Genomic DNA, 16,558 nt, shown 5'->3' with positions numbered 1-16,558 from the left:
ATTAAAATACTTTTAAAATTACCGAGTGCACTTGTTCTAGGATGAAGATATTTTTGGACCAATGGCATAGGGAGTACTAGGTTTTTAGTCAGATTTACAACTGAGCAAAAAGTAAAGAGACACTGATAAACAGCCCCTGACCGAATTCCACGCGGCAGTATGGCCTTGACACTATTGTTCTTAGATTTACGAAACTCCAGTCTACTACAGAAAAGCCTTCCTCTAGACCAGGGTTTCTTAACTTGGCTCTACTGACATTTGGGGCTGGAAAATTCTTTGTTGTGGGGTGTTGCCTGTGTGCTGTAAGCAGTTTCACAGCATCCCTGGTCTTTACCCACTAGACGCCGCTAGCACATGCCCCAGACCATTTGTATCAACAAAAAAGGTCTCCAGACAGTGCTGAATATCCCCTGGGGGGCAAAATCCCCCACTTGGAGGACGACTGGGCAACGAAACAGGCTTCTCCATAGGTAAGCAGTGCCCACTAGTTTTCATAAATACGACTGGAAACAACAGAGCTAAGGAGAATCAATTTCTTCTTAAAACAGAAAGGAAAACTCTGCACCTTGTTGTAAAAGAAATTTCACTGCTGCTAGAATGTGTGGCTGAGAGTTGCCAGGGTTACCCAGGATGCTTTTAATCCAAATATCTCCTTGGGGGGTTTTCCCTTACGAGATGCCACTAGAATCTCTTAGAATTAAACTGTAGAGCCCTTCTGCTTGAAACAGTCCTTCACACGGGCTGTTTGCCCACAGAAGAGTATTTCAGATTCGCTAAAATGGCGGTTTTCAAACTTTTGGTACCACAGCGCACAGTAAGAAATCTCTTTCCCATCTCTATCCAGTCACACGCGTCTATTGCATGCAGAGCAGCCCAAGGGACCGCTGCTGCTGCCCCCTAGTAACCAGATGGTGCCTCTTCCCCCAGTTATCAACACGCTGTGTTGCAGAAGCTGCTGGCTACAGAGCAGCCGGATAGGAAAGACTTCGCTAAACTGTGGGGCTTAAAGAAGAAAGTCTGTGCTTGGGCTGGAGGAGCAGAGGCCTGAGGGCCACGCTGGTTTCCAACTTTATTTTTTGTCACTTGTAAACCAAGCCAGGCTTGTACCTTTTCTCAGACAGAGATATATTTTCAGGTCAAAAAAGAAAAAAAAAAAATCCGTTCTGTAGCCAACCAACAAGAGGCTGAATACTGCAGGGCTTGGAAAACACCCAGAAAGGATTTACAAACTTGGTTGGCCATCAAAGCTGGGTCTCCCAGGACCCCTCCCAGTCTTGGAGTACAATTCCAGGGGCTGGGTGAGGAGAAAGTGGACTCCTAGGAGAAGCACATCTAACCGTCATCTCTGGGCCAACTCAGTCTCTCTCTAAGGTAGGGTCCACATGGCATAAGGTGGAGAGTAGTAGGTATGGTGCAGAGAACCAAGCTGTGTATCTGAAACAAATGGGATGCTGCATACACCGGCCTCACGTGCAGAGAAGGAATGTTGGCCAGACCACAACAAGAACGGCAGATGGTTAGATGGAATCAAAAGCACAATTCTCTGTGACTGGGAACATTTCACTGGCAACGCTAACTGTATGACACAGACATTAAGTGGAACGGTAATTTCTGTTTCCCTTCCCATCCCCAAAGCAGTGCAACAGACAGGAAACGGTTGAAAAACAGAGGAGAATGTTGTTACTAGGTGATTTCAGTGCGGATTTCAGTGCGGGGATGAATACATGGGCTGGGCCAGAGTGAGGGTGCCCTCAGCAGTCTTCCCCAGGGTTCTGTATGTTGTGTGATGATTGTTTACAGAAGGGGTAGACAAAATAATTAGCTACTAAAGGTATCTGAAAAAGGCCTGAGAAAATCTGGTTAAAATGTTAAACCTTGTATTGCTACTGATGGGAGTAGTTGTTTTTATATCTTTTAAAAATAATAAAAAGATTCTGCTAAAAAATATATTTATCCAGAAAGATGTTGATTTGACCTTTAAAAAGGAACATGGAATCATCATTTTCCCTTTTCAATACAGAGCCACTGAGTTCTGTTGGTAGCTCCCTTTCTAATGTCAAGTTCATCCTTTCCTCTCAAGTGAGCCTAGGGCATGTAGTGGGGTCTTCCTAGGCCTCTACATGGAGACTCCTCACTCAAGAAGGCATGGAACACACCCTTGGATCGGTTCTATGCTGTTCCAGTATTTTGGGCAGCCAACATGATACTATACATAGAGAATCCTAAAGATGCTACGAGAAAACTACTAGAGCTAATCAATGAATTTGGTAAAGTAGCAGGATACAAAATTAATGCACAGAAATCTCTGGCATTCCTATACACTAATGATGAAAAATCTGAAAGTGAAATCAAGAAAACACTCCCATCTACCATTGCAACAAAAAGAATAAAATATCTAGGAATAAACCTACCTAAGGAGACAAAAGACCTCTATGCAGAAAATTATAAGACACTGATGAAAGAAATTAAAGATGATACAAATAGATGGAGAGATACACCATGTTCTTGGATTGGAAGAATCAACATTGTGAAAATGACACTACTACCCAAAGCAATCTACAGATTCAATGCAATCCCTATCAAACTACCACTGGCATTTTTCACAGAACTAGAACAAAAAATTTCACAATTTGTATGGAAACACAAAAGACCCTGAATAGCCAAAGCAATCTTGAGAACAAAAAACGGAGCTGGAGGAATCAGGCTCCCTGACTTCAGACTATACTACAAAGCTACAGCAATCAAGACAGTATGGTACTGGCACAAAAACAGAAAGATAGATCAATGGGACAGGATAGAAAGCCCAGAGATAAACCCATGCACATATGGTCACCTTATCTTTTCTTTTTTTTTTTGGGGGTACGCGGGCCTCTCACTGCTGTGGCCTCTCCCATTGTGGAGCACAGGCTCCGGATGCGCAGGCTCAGCGGCCATGGCTCACGGGCCCAGCCGCTCCGCAGCATGTGGGATCCTCCCAGACCGGGGCACGAACCCGTGTCCCCTGCATCACCAGGCGGATCCTCAACCACTGCGCCACCAGGGAAGCCCTGGTCACCTTATCTTTGATAAAGGAGGCAGGAATGTACAGTGGAGAAAGGACAGCCTCTTCAATAAGTGGTGCTGGGAAAACTGGACAGGTACATGTAAAAGTATGAGATTAGATCACTCTCTAACACCATACACAAAAATCAGCTCAAAATGGATTAAAGACCTAAATGTAAGGCCAGAAACTATCAAACTCTTAGAGGAAAACATAGGCAGAACACTCTATGACATAAATCACAGCAAGATCCTTCTTGACCCACCTCCTAGAGAAATGGAAATAAAAACAAAAATAAACAAATGGGACCTAATGAAACTTCAAAGCTTTTGCACAGCAAAGGAAACCATAAACAAGACCAAAAGACAACCCTCAGAATGGGAGAAAATATTTGCAAATGAAGCAAGTGACAAAGGATTAATCTCCAAAATTTACAAGCAGCTCATGCAGCTCAATAACAAAAAAACAAACAACCCAATCCAAAAATGGACAGAAGACCTAAATAGGTATTTCTCCAAAGAAGATATACAGACTGCCAACAAACACATGAAAGAATGCTCAACATCATTAATCATTAGAGAAATGCAAATCAAAACTACAATGAGATACCATCTCACACCAGTCAGAATGGCCATCATCGAAAAATCTAGAAACAATAAATGCTGGAGAGGGTGTGGAGAAAAGGGAACACTCTTGCACTGCTGGTGGGAATGTGAATTGGTACAGCCACTATGGAGAACAGTATGGAGGTTCCTTAAAAAACTACAAATAGAACTACCATATGACCCAGCAATCCCACTACTGGGCATATACCCTGAGAAAACCATAATTCAAAAAGAGTCATGTACCAAAATGTTCACTGCAGCTCTATTTAAAATAGCCTGGAGATGGAAACAACCTAAGTGTCCATCATCGGATGAATGGATAAAGAGGATGTGGCACATATATACAATGGAATATTACTCAGCCATAAAAGGAAATGAAATTGAGCTATTTGTAATGAGGTGGATGGACCTAGAGTCTGTCATACAGAGTGAAGTAAGTCAGAAAGAGATAGACAAATACCGTATGCTAACATATATATATGGAATTTAAGGGGGAAAAAAATGTCATGAAGAACCTAGGGGTAAGACAGGAATAAAGACACAGACCTACTAGAGAATGGACTTGAGGATATGGGGAGGATGAAGGGTAAGCTGTGACAAAGCGAGAGAGTGGCATGGACATATATACACTACCAAATGTAAAATAGATAGGTAGTGGGAAGCAGCCGCATAGCACAGGGAGATCAGCTCAGTGCTTTGTGACCACCTAGAGGGGTGGGATAGGGAGGGTGGGAGGGAGGGAGACGCAAGAGGGAAGAGATATGGGAACATATGTATATGTGTAACTGATTCACTTTGTGATACAGCAGAAACTAACACACCATTGTAAAGCAATTATACTCGAATAAAGATGTAAAAAAAAAATAAATAAAGTTCATGGATCTGAAAAAAAAATAAAAACAAAATAAAAAAAAAAAAGAACAAGCCTGGGGTTCTCTTAGGTGACATGGAACAAAGAACCTCACCTCAAGCCCCGGCTTTGCCACCAGCTGTGACCAGAGGCAGATCACCCTACTTCTGCCTCGGTTATTTCAGTCTGACCTGAAGGAGCTGGGCTGGAAAACCTCATAGGGCCTTCCCTGTTCTAATGCTGGAAGCCTCCCATGGTCTCTAACTAAAGGAAATGACAGGTTTCATTGGAAATGATAATTCTAGTATCTGCCAGAGCTACGCCTCAGAAATAGCTTATCTGGCCTTTCCTCTCCTTCCTTGCTGTCACTGCCATAGTTGACGTTGGCCTGAGGGACCCACGTCCCCCTCGTAGAGAACTTACATTGTCACCCTACACACCTCGGGGCACTCAGACCAGGGGTGGGCTAATCATAGTCTGTCAATAATTTGGAATTTTAAAATTAGTTTTAACGCTTATTAAAAGTAATATATATTTATTATAGAACACTTGGACAAAATAGTGAAGCATAAGGAAAATAAAAATCACCCAGCATTCCACCATTGAGGGCTAACCACTCTTAACACTGTACTGGATATATTTCTAGCCTCTTCTCTCTTTCCTTTATTTGGTCCACTTTTCCCTCTCCATATAAATTCATGAAATATTTTCTTTTTAAAATTAAATTTAGGTTTTATTTAATGTAATTTTAGTATGCCAGGTTTTTTTGTTTTGTTTTCTCATGGGAGCATTGGCATTTTCCCATGTCACTAAATATTCAACAGCGCTATTATAACGGATGCAGAACATTCCATCCTGTGGCTCTGCACTAATTAATTTATTTATTGTTGGATATTTGTGCTGTTTTCAAATTTCTTCTGTAAATGGTTTAGCAATGTAGATATGTGTGGATATTGTTAATTATTAATTTAACAAGTGGTTACTGAGTGTCTGTGTGCCTGGCCTCAGGCCAGGAGCTGATGGTAGACCAGTGAATAAAAATGGATGCCGTCTCTGCCCTCCAGGGCCTTATACTGTACTGGGGAAGACAGGTAAATATATAACATGTCAGGAGGTGATAGATGCCTTGAAGAAAACGATAAGGCAGCATAAAGAGAGCACAAGTGATAGGACAGGAAGTGCTGTTATTTTATCTGTAGTGGTCATCAGGGAAGGCCATAAGCAGGGGTGTAGTCACCGGTAATAATCAGGCGTGGCTAAGGTAAGTGCACCAGGGCAGAGGTCCTTACTGCCTAACTGCCCTCCACAAGGGCGAAAGACACACCCTGGCACTGGCGTTGTCTTCTGATTCTCTCAGTCTTGGGACATCTAATCCTTTGATTTATGGCATGAACCACCAAGAGCTGTTAACATTACTGCAGTGCTTGGTGGAGAAGTTTCTCTGCTAATGGGAATAATGGTAGCTAGTTGTGCTACAGGTATAAAGTAACTCTATTTTAATAAAAGACCTAAAGGAGGCAGGGGGTAAGTCTCACGGATACCTGAGGAAAGTGGCCCATAGAAGGAAGGGCAAGTGCAAAGCGCCCAGAGATGGGGGGTGTGCTTGGAGCGTTCTACACATTGTAGGTGGTCCATGCTGTTGGAGGGAAGTGACGATGGGGAGAGTGGCGGCAATGGGCAGTTCATGTGGGTCTTAGAAGCCATGACAGGAATTTCTGATTGACTTGGAGGGAGATGGGAATTCACTGGAGGATTGTAAGCAGGGGCAGCGTGACTGGGCTTTAGAGGAATCACTTCGGGCTGCCGTGTGGAGCAGGGACACCGGTTAGTAGGTGCTTGCAGCATCCAGGTGAGAAACGACAGTGGCTTCAGCCAGGGGTGAGTGACAGAGGACACGTGATCAGATTGGGGATGCATTTCCAAGGGGGAGGTCCCAGAATTTACTGGGAAATTGGATGTGGGAGCAGAAGAGAAAAAAAGAAGCCAAATACGATTCTAAGGTTTTTGGTATGACAAAAAATGGAGGAGCAGTGGGCTTGCAGTGGGAGGAGAGGGGAGAAAGGGGGCAGCCAGAAAATCTAAGCAAAGAAGCGCTTCAGGAGGAGGGTGTGATGGACTGCAGCTGACGCCTCTGACCCCTGGATTTGGCCACGTTCGGGTCCACTGGTAGCCTTGCCAAGGGCTCCGTCTATGGCGTGAAGGGAGAAGGCCTGAGAGGACGGGGAGAGGAGATGGTGTTGCCTGTAAGAAGAGCAGAGAAATGGCCCAGGGGAAGTCAAGGGAGATTTTTTTATATATATATAAATACCTGGTAAGATTAAAAAAAAATTTTTTGGCCGTGCCATGTGGTTTGCAGGATCTTAGTTCTCCGACCTGGTATTGAACCTGCACCCTTGGCAGTGAAAGTGCAGAGTCCTAACCACTGGACCACCAGGGAATTCCCAAGGGAGATATTACTTATAGATATTACAGTATCTTTGCAGGTTCAGAGGAGTAAAGGAGTAACCTGGAAAGACAGGAGGTGGTAAGAGAGTGGGATGCTGGAAGATAGCTTATGCAGGGCTGTGGTCCCCAGTAATAATCAGACGTGGCTAAGATAAGTAAGCCAGGACAGAGATCCTTACTGCTCAACTGCCCTCCCGCCACAAAGGCGAAAGACTCTGGCACCGGCTTTGTCTTCTGATTCTTTCAGTCTGGGGACATCTAATCCTTTGATTTTATGATGTGAACCACCCTGTACTGTTAAAGTTACTGCACTGCCTGGTGGAGAAGTTTCTCTGCTAATGGAAGTAATGGTAGCCAGTTTTGCTATAAGTGTAAAGTAACTCTATTTTAGAAAAGGAGTTGGGCCACAATGAGATACCACTTCACACCCATCAAGATGGCTACAGACAAAACAAAGCACCAAGACCAGAAAATAACAAGGGTTGGAGAGGATGTGGAGAAACTGGAACACTTGTGTACTGGTGGTAGGAATGTAAAATGGAAAACAGTATGGTGGTTCCTCAAAAAATTAAAAATAGAATCACCATATCATCCAGTAATTCCACTTCTGGGTGTATACACAAAAGAATTGAAAGCAGGGTCTCAAACAGTTATTGGTACACTCATGTACATAGCAGCATTGTTCACAACAGCCAAAAGATGGAAGCAACCCAAGTGTCTATTGATGGATGAATAGATAAACAAAATGTGGTAAATACATACAACGGAATATTATTCAGCCTTAAAAAGGAAGGAAATTGTGACATACGCTACAACATGGATGAACCTTGAGGACATTATGCTAAGTGAAATAAGCCAGTCTCAAAAAGTCAAGTAGGGCTTCCCTGGTGGTACAGTGGTTAAGAATCCATCTGCCAATGCAGGGGACACGGGTTCAAGCCCTGGTCCAGGAAGATCCCACGTGCCGCGGAGCAACTAAGCCCATGCGCCACAACTACTGAGCCTGCGCTCTAGAGCCTGAGAGCCACAACTACTGAACCCACGTGCCACAACTGCTGAAGCCCACGTGCCTAGAGCCCGTGCTTCGAAACGAGAAGCCACCGCAATGAGAAGTCTGCGCACCTCAACAAAGAGTAGTCCCCGCTCGCCGCAACTAGAGAAAGCCCGCGTGCTGTAACGAAGACCCAACACAGCCAAAAATAAATAAATATAAATAAATTTTTTAAAAAAATTTTAAAAAAAGTCAAGTATAGCACAATTCTAGTTATATACCAAGAGTAGTCAAACTCATAGAGCCACAGAGCTAGAAACTAGAACAGTGGTTACCAGGGGGTTGGGGGAGGGGAGAATGGGGAGTTGTTTAATGGGTACAGAGTTTCAATTTTGTGAGATGAAAAGAGTTCTGGAAATTTGTTGCACAACAATGTAAATGCATTTCACACTACTGAACTGTACACATAAAAATGGTTAGGATGGTCAGTTTCATGTTATTTGTGTGTGTATATATATATAATATATATATATTTTTTGGCTGCATTGGGTCTTTGTTGCTGCGTGCGGGTTTTCTCTAGTTGTGGTGAGTGGGAGCTATTCTTCACTGCGGTGCGCGGGCTTCTCATTGCAGTGGCTTCTCTTGTTGCAGAGCACCGGCTCTAGGCGCACGGGCTTCAATAGTTGTGGCACATGGGCTCAGTAGTTGTGGCTCGCAGGCCCTAGGGTGCACGGGGCTTCAGTAGTTGTGGCTCGTGGGCTCTAGAGCCCAGGCTCAGTAGTTGTGGCACACGGGCTTAGTTGCTCTGCAGCATGTGGGATCTTCCCGGACCAGGGCTCAAACCTGTGTCCCCTGCATTGGCAGGCGGATTCTTAACCACTGTACCACCAGGGAAGTCCCCACGTTATGTTCTTTTTTAACCACAATTAAAAGTAAAGAAAAAAGGAGTTGGGATGAAAACGGTCAAATTTTTAATCACCCACTTTCCCACTGAACTGATCGTGACGAGGATGGTTTTGCTGGGAACACCAGACTGAAATGTTATGTTCGGGTGTCTTTCTCTCCTCCCTTCCTTCACCAACGTGTGAATCTCTGAAGGGTAAGTCAGGGGGATCATTTGTCTAAATCTCTCCAGAGCTGAGGGCCTCAATAAATATCTGTCCATATGAGGATGACTTCACTCTTTCTACCATCATTGTGTTAATGAATATTTGTGAGCTACGCATGTTTCCCAAAGATTCTCAGTGATAGGGTTTTTTCACTTTCTTTTCATTGTGGTAAAGTACATATAATATACAATTTACCATTAATGACACTTCGTACATTCCCGTTGTTGTGTAACCATCACCACTATCTAGTTGCAGAACATTTTCATCAGCCCAAGAGGACTCATTAGCAGTCACTCCCCATTCTCCATACTCCCCTGCCCTTGGCAACTGCTAAATTCACTTTCTGTGTCTTTGAATTTGCCTATTTTAGATATTTCATATCAATGGAGTCTTATGTGGGCTTTATGTCTGGCTTCTTTCGTTTAGCCTAATGTTTGCAAGGTTCATCCATGTTGTAGCACATACCACTGCTTCATTCCTTCTTACTGTCCAATAATATTCCATTGCATGACTACACCACATTTTGTTTATCCATTTACTAGTTGATGGGCATTTGGGTGGTCACCTTTTGGCTACTGTGAATAGTGCTGCTGTGAATATTTGTCTATGAACTCTTGTTTGAACACCTGTTTTCAATTCTTTGGGGTATACACCCAGGAGTGGAATTGCTAGGTCATACGGTAATTCTGTTTAACTTATTGAGGAACCCGTGCCTTTTAAAAACACTTAAAAATTGGACAAAATCATCTACCAAAGAAAGAGCATGGCTCATACTTGCAGAGTGGAGACAGGGAGGATGGCGCCGGAAGAGCTAAGCCTTAGGGTATGTGTGTGCCGTGTGTGTGTGTGTGTGTGTGTGTGTGTGTGTGCGTGTGCGTGTGTGTGTGTGTGTGCGCGTGTGTGTCTCGGAAGGACAGAGAGAAAGCAGGCAAGCGGGCGGAGACAGAGCTCCAGAACTGCTACAAAAGAGCACAGGGACACCCTCATCTGACGGAAGCAATGCAGTCTCCCACACCATGAAGAACTCTAACCTTGGGTTACAGGTCAATGGCAGAATGCAAGAGAAAAACTGTGAGAAGAAATGTCATCAGATAGGCATGACCTACACCCACATAATTAACAAGCGTCTCCCCCACGGCTCGCAGGAACGGCAGGAACATGCTCATTTAACTGTGCTAGGAGGCTACTGAAGTATTTTATGTCCACCAATGCCACATCAGTCTAAAGCTATATCTTCTTTTTGAAATGGCAAATGCCCTTTCTGGTCTGTAGGATGTCAATTCATTAGTACGTTGCGTTTTTTTTTTTTTTAACTGCTCCTTCTTGATCCTCAGGAGATTATTTATTTTGGTGTGGGCACTGATTTGAACATTTCTCTGAAAGCAGAGGAACACAGCACAGACTGCCGCCTCTGCCCTCCTGGTGAGCTGTATGGGGTGAAGCTTTTCTTCTGTTCTCAGAGATGAGGCTAGGCACCACGGGCTCCAAATGCAGGTAAGTTCGATTTTACTGAGTCTGAAGATTGAAGGACTCCACAGCACATTACTGAGAAAGGCTGTATAACAAAGAGATTTTTAAGACTCTGTTTTTCTGAAGTGGTTGAGGGCAGAGATCAGCAAAATACAGCCAGCAGACCAAATTCAGCCAGCAACTGCTTTCACAGATGAAGTTTTACTGGAAGACAGCCATGCCCATTTCTTTACGTGTTGTCTGTGGCTGTTCTCATGTCAAAACAGCAGAGCTGAGTAGTTGTGACAGAGGCCAGATGGCAGGCAGAACCTCAGCATGTCCTCTCTGGCCCTTTAAAGAAAATGTTTGCTGAGCCCTGGTTTAGGGTAAGGCTCCAAACTGATGACCCGCAGAGCTAGTTCCCATTCCTGACCTTACCCCTCAGCCTCAGACCTGTGTACTCCCTGTTCCACCTGCCCCGGGTCATCTCCCCCTTGCAGCCCTCCAGGCACCTCCACTCGCCCTGATCCATCACTTCGTCTCCTCCTGAAACCTGCGCCTCTCCAGCTCCTTCTTCTTGGTGCCGCACCGTCCATCCAGGCCTAGGTTGGTACTCAGAGGCCCTCAGCTCCTCCTCTACTTCTCTTGTTCCTCTCATGGTCTGCATCCCCAAGCCCTGGCAACCCTCACCCCCATCCATCCTCCCTCGCATGGACCCTTCTCAAAGCCACAGGTTTCCTGACCTTGGTCTCTACCTCCTCTGATCAAACCACCAGTTATCAGACTCAACCTAGACCTAACCACATCCCTTCTCAGAGTTCACCATGGCTGCATGGCTCAGACACCCCTGGGTCTGAAATTCCTGGCTCTGCCTCTAACTTGCTGTGAGGCCTTAGGCAAGTCACTTGGCCTGTCTGGACCTCCTTTCCCCTACGTGAAAACTTTCTACATTAAGGACTTATGATAAGGTCTGCAAAGCACCTAGAACCATGCCAGGCACATCTGAGCAGGTCTACGACAGGAGCACTTACTGTATTGGCGGTGGTTAGTATTTCACTGACAGCTCTGCTTATAGGTTCTGCTTATATCCCTTAGAAGGGATAAAACATCCTTCACATTAGGAGGGAACATATCTCCTTGTCCTCTTCATGTGTGGGCACCTCCTGTAGGGTAGGTAACACGCCTAGGCTCTCTCTGCCCTCTTTTTCTGGTGAGTTGAACAGAGGGAACTAGCCATGTGCAGCCTGGCCCCTTCTAGGTTCCCTCTTTGAAATCTGGCTGCCTGTGTATTAAGGACTATTCCGTCCTGCCCTCCTGGCCACGTGGAAAGCTCTGAGAGGCTGCTCTGTGGCTGCAGGGGGAGGCCAGCCTACGTCTCCTCACCTGTAAATCCCCTGGCCTGGGGGAGTCAGCAAACCTCCCCCAGTATTAGAGTTTGCTGTGACCTAAGCTCGTCCAATAAAAACACTAAGATCTTCATCCGTCTGACCTGTGAACATTTCATATGATGGGAAAAGAAGTGTTATTTATTGACCCTCTGCCCCGCGAAGCCTAACATCTCTGGCAGCCGGTGCGGTCCTCTCCAGGCACCGTGTGCCCTCACACACCACGTAGGACTTTCCTGTCATTCTTAAACGGCCCAAACGCTATCGTGCCTCTCTCCTGGGGGTGTGCCGTGCTCAGCCTTTCCACCCAGTGGAAATGTGACCTCTCTCTACGCCTTCAAGTCCCGTCTCCACCTCCACCCTCATGCCCGCTGTGGTGCCCCCTGCACTTTAAACAATCAGTGATTAAGACACTCCGTTGTGATCTAGTTAATATCTCACACTTCTATCTCGGGAGTGTGCACGCTGGCGGCTTGGTGGTAGGGACCTTGTTGCTTACACCTCGTAGTCTCTGGGGCCAGCATGGTGCCAAGTGTACAGTGGGCAGTTCACGCCCATCTGCTGAGCTCGAACTGAGCAAGAATGGGAGCCTGACCCAGCACCCGTGTCCTCCACCATCACGTCTCCACGGTCTATTTAAACCCCACGTGGGGTGATTTCCCTTCATCAATCTTTATCCCGCTCCTCTCTCTTCCTCTGTCTCTCTCAATTCAGAGGAGTACCGTTGACCCGGAAACAACATGGATTTGAACTGCATGGGTCCACTTGTACAAGGATGTTTTTCAGTAGTAAAACTACAGTACGACAGTCTGTGGTTGGTGGAATCCTCCGCATCCAAGGATGTGGAGGGCCAACAATGCTTATGAAGCCCTGCATTGTTCAAGGGTCAACTGTATTTACATATTATTAAAAAACATACAAGTGGGCTTCCCTGGTGGCGCAGTGGCTGAGAGTCCGCCTGCCGATGCAGGGGACACGGGTTCGTGCCCCGGTCCGGGAAGATCCCACATGCCGCGGAGCGGCTGGGCCCGTGAGCCATGGCCGCTGAGCCTGCGCGTCCAGAGCCTGTGCTCCGCAACGGGAGAGGCCACAACGGTGAGAGGCCCGCGTACCGCAACAAAACAAAACAAAACAAAAACATACAAGTCACTTCTCTCTAAATGTGCAATCCACCGGCACGCAGAGAAAGCTCTGCCCAGGCTGATCCCGAGAGGACCTCTCACCTGAGCAGAGAGCAGGCTGGTGCTCCTTGGTCTGCCCTGCAGGAAGCTGAACCCTGGGGAAGGGACTTCACCAAGGCCCCTTTGAAAGGAGACAGTCAAAGAGCCAGGTTCCCGGTTTGGGGCTAAGCTTGGATACTGATGATTTTCCATGCTGGTCTGCAGATGTCTGGGGCTGGGGGCCTTACTCGGGTTGTGGGGTGGAAAACACATTGGACCCTCACCCCAGGTTGCTGGCTCTGCCTCCCTCTTACCAGCTCCTGCCCACTTGGATTGAATCAGCACTGGACAAGAATTACGTTAACAGGCAGCATCGCTGTGTGGTCAACACCTACTGTGCTTTTCTTTGCTTTCTGTGCTCCTGAAGTACTGCCTCCCTGCCCGTTGGGCCATGAAGGGCAGGCCGGCCAGCCTTCCTTGATTCTTAGGGCTGGGCAGGTAAGCCAAGTGAAGGCCTCTCTCGGGGCCTGGCCGCACGATGAGATCGGGAGGAGGAAGGCTCTCACTGGACTGAGGTTTTCAGCCTTAGATGGACATTGGAATCACGTGGCAATTTTCAAAAATACTGACATCTGTGTCCTACCCTGGATATTCTGACTTACCTGCGCTAGGTGCAGCCTGGCCTTCAGATTTTTAAAAGCTGTCTAGGTCATTCTAATGCATTGCCAAAGTAGGAACCACTGACCTAAGGCATTCTCTATTTCAGAGTCTGCCAGAGTTTTGAATTGGGGGTTTTGGGGTTCTTCCCCAACTATTAATGCGAAGCTCCTGAATCCCATTTTGCTTTGTCTTGGGGCGTTTAGCTCCCCAGTCAAAAGCCCCAGGGAGGGCAGGGACCAGTGGTAAATTTAGGCATCCAAATCCGATGCCACATAACTAAACTTGGTGTTCTGTAAAAAACCTCTAAATGAACCCTTGGAGATTAGGGCAAATAAATGTTCTGAAACTTCCAGAAGTATGAACATCACTGCATCCCTGCAATAGTACAGTGAGATCCTGATGTCACACTTTACACAGCCTGTGGCCAGACAGTGCACCCAAGCACCTAATTCTGGAGGGTCAGGGAAAACCAGTAGTCTTATCAAGGTGGTACTTACTTCTGGGGATCTTGCTGGGGTAAATCTTCTGGCATGGTTTATACTCATCCGGAGGAGGAAAATCTTCCATAGAATGGAACGTGAATTTAGACTCAAAGTCATCTGCACACACGGAAATGCCAAAATTATTCTGGTTACTGTGAGGACCCAAGTTTTGGTCATTGCCAGGAGCATACAGGTTGGCCTGCCCAGTGCAAGATTTTAATCGCAGAGCTATTCCCCACTAAGACATCCATTCACCTCTTAATTTTTACTATTTAGCTGGGGCAAGGGGGAATCAGGAAAAGTGAAATCATAGACTCTCCCCATCATCCACCTCAACTTACTTCAACCAGCATCTTAAGGAAGCTTCTAAAGGGAGCAGAAGTGCCACAGGCCTATCCAGGGTCCAGAGTCAGAGGTGGGGAAACTGGCAGCAACAAGGGACCAGCAAAGTCCCTGTGGCCTGAAGCCCCTCTTGTGTCCCTGGGGAGGACTCTGGCGGGGAGAGGTGGACAGAACGGGAGTCCTCAGCCTGGCTGGTGGGAAGGAGCACAGCCTGTGTGCATTTGGGGACCTGGGCATCCTAAAGCAAATGGGTTCTGCCCTGAGCTCCTGATGGCAAGAGGAGAGGGGTCTTGTGGCCCTTTCATGAGTTGAGTCCCTGCTTTGTGATCTAGGCTTTGTGTGTGACAGTAGCTCAGCCCACAAAGGGATCCAAAGACTTTTGGTCACACCTGACCCCAGATGACTTTCCCATCTCAAGAAGGTTGGAGAGTGGGTTCTGGAACCTCCCAGAAAGCCTCAAGAGAAACCTTATTTAACACAACCTGTAGGTTGTTCTGTGCTAGAGTGAGCCCCCTGTTCTTGTGAAGCACGCACCCTGAAATGACGGCACTGTGGGCTGGGAGACCCCCTGAGCCAGGGGAAACCATTTCCTCACTGACAGCCCTGCTCACCAATGATGTGCAGGCTTCCGTTCCGCAGCTGACCTCCAGGCTGCTGGGTCAGGGTCCAGGCTGGGGCCTGCTGGCTCCTGCTTGAAAGCTCCGTGGTGGGTGACCTCGCGGGGGGTGCTGGGGGCGGGTTCAGCTTTCCCCCACTGGTCGCTGACAGAGAAGAGGACAGTGTATTCAGATACAGGCCTTCAGATAGGGCATGGTGGATGCTATAACCTTCTGTGAGAGGTGAGCTATTGAGATCTTTGGATATAATATGATACGGTGATAAAAAGGCAGCCTCTGGAGGCAAGCTGCTTGGGACTGAACCCCAGTTCTCCTGCTGGGATAATAACACAACCTCTTTGTGCCTCAGTTTCCTCATCTATAAAATGGGAATAATAATATACATACCTCCTGGGTTTGTTGAGAGGGTTAAGTGAGTTGATTTAATTCAAGTCGCATGTAAAAATAGATAACTAACGAGAACCTACCGTATAGCACAGGGAACGCTACTTGATGCTCTGTGGTGAACTAAATGGGAAGGAAATCCAAAAAAGAGGGGATATATGTACACGTACAGCTGATTCACTTTACTGTACAGTATAAACTAACACATTATTATAAAGCAACTATACTCCAATAAAAAAAGAAAAAAATTCAAGTGGCATGTAGTAAGCATTCAATAAATATTAGCTGCTGTGATAATATCAACCCTCATCATCAGATGGTACAGCCCAAAGAAGTGGACCCACTGCAGAGTCCTATGCAAGGGAAGGACTGTGTGCAGGTGAGGCTCAGAGCGGGGCTAGATGAACAAGCTGTCGGGGGCTTGCTCCTGCCCCTGGGTCCGCTCACGCTGTTCCCCTGCCCTGCAGACCCTCGTTTCTCCTTCCAGTCAATCTAAACCCTACCTGCCCACCAGGGCCCAACTCAGATCTCATCTACTTCATCAATTCTTCCCTGATGACCTCTGTGGGAGGCTCACTCTCCTTTGCCAAGACTTTTTTGTATGACCCACTTGGCAATTAATAACCTGCTGCCTTGGCACATCAACCCAGGTCCTTGACTCTTCACTTCGCTCTCGGAGTGATGACAACTGCTCCTTTATCATCTGTGCCAAGATGTTCACAATTGCAACCTCTTACTCTTCCTTGCAGTTGGCCTGAAGCAGAAATTAACATCATGTTCACGGAAAACCAAGTTTCACGTCCAAAGACGCCGTGAAAGGGGCCAGACGAGCATCCACTCCTGGCCTCGGCTGTGCAGGTCTGGAGCCTGCAAAGGCACCCGGCCGCCGCAGCTGCTCTCCTCCCCAAAGGCCATCAGAGCACCTCCCCTCTCAGCTCCACTCTCTGCCTTTCTCCTTTCCCAGTCCCCTTCCTTTCCCTTCCTGGTCTTCCCTTCCTCTGTACCAGAATCCACTAGGATTTACTTGCTCCCACAAGCA

General features: G+C 46.6%; 1 protein-coding gene across 14 annotated transcripts in view; it reads right to left on the bottom strand.

Moving 5' to 3' along the window:
* WIPF3 (WAS/WASL interacting protein family member 3) overlaps positions 1 to 16,558 on the bottom strand; it is a 95,243-nt gene that overhangs the window by 10,389 nt on the left and 68,296 nt on the right. For 12 of the 14 annotated variants that reach the window (XM_073809779.1, XM_073809782.1, XM_073809783.1 and 9 more), the window contains exons 6-7: positions 15,130 to 15,279; positions 14,192 to 14,293 (exon numbers count right to left, since the gene is read on the bottom strand). In XM_073809779.1, the coding sequence (XP_073665880.1) occupies positions 14,192 to 14,293; positions 15,130 to 15,279 (252 nt within the window). Of the gene's footprint in view, positions 1 to 3,831; positions 6,737 to 14,191; positions 14,294 to 15,129; positions 15,280 to 15,602; positions 15,643 to 16,558 lie in introns of those variants that run through there. The other 2 variants (XM_019926175.3, XM_073809790.1) reach the window with 2 other exon arrangements.

This window comes from Tursiops truncatus, chromosome 9 (genome assembly GCF_011762595.2).
Source record: "Tursiops truncatus isolate mTurTru1 chromosome 9, mTurTru1.mat.Y, whole genome shotgun sequence".
Classification (NCBI taxonomy): Eukaryota; Metazoa; Chordata; class Mammalia; order Artiodactyla; family Delphinidae; genus Tursiops; species Tursiops truncatus.
Note: the sequence above shows the minus strand (reverse complement) of the source record. Positions and strands in the feature narration are given on the sequence as shown.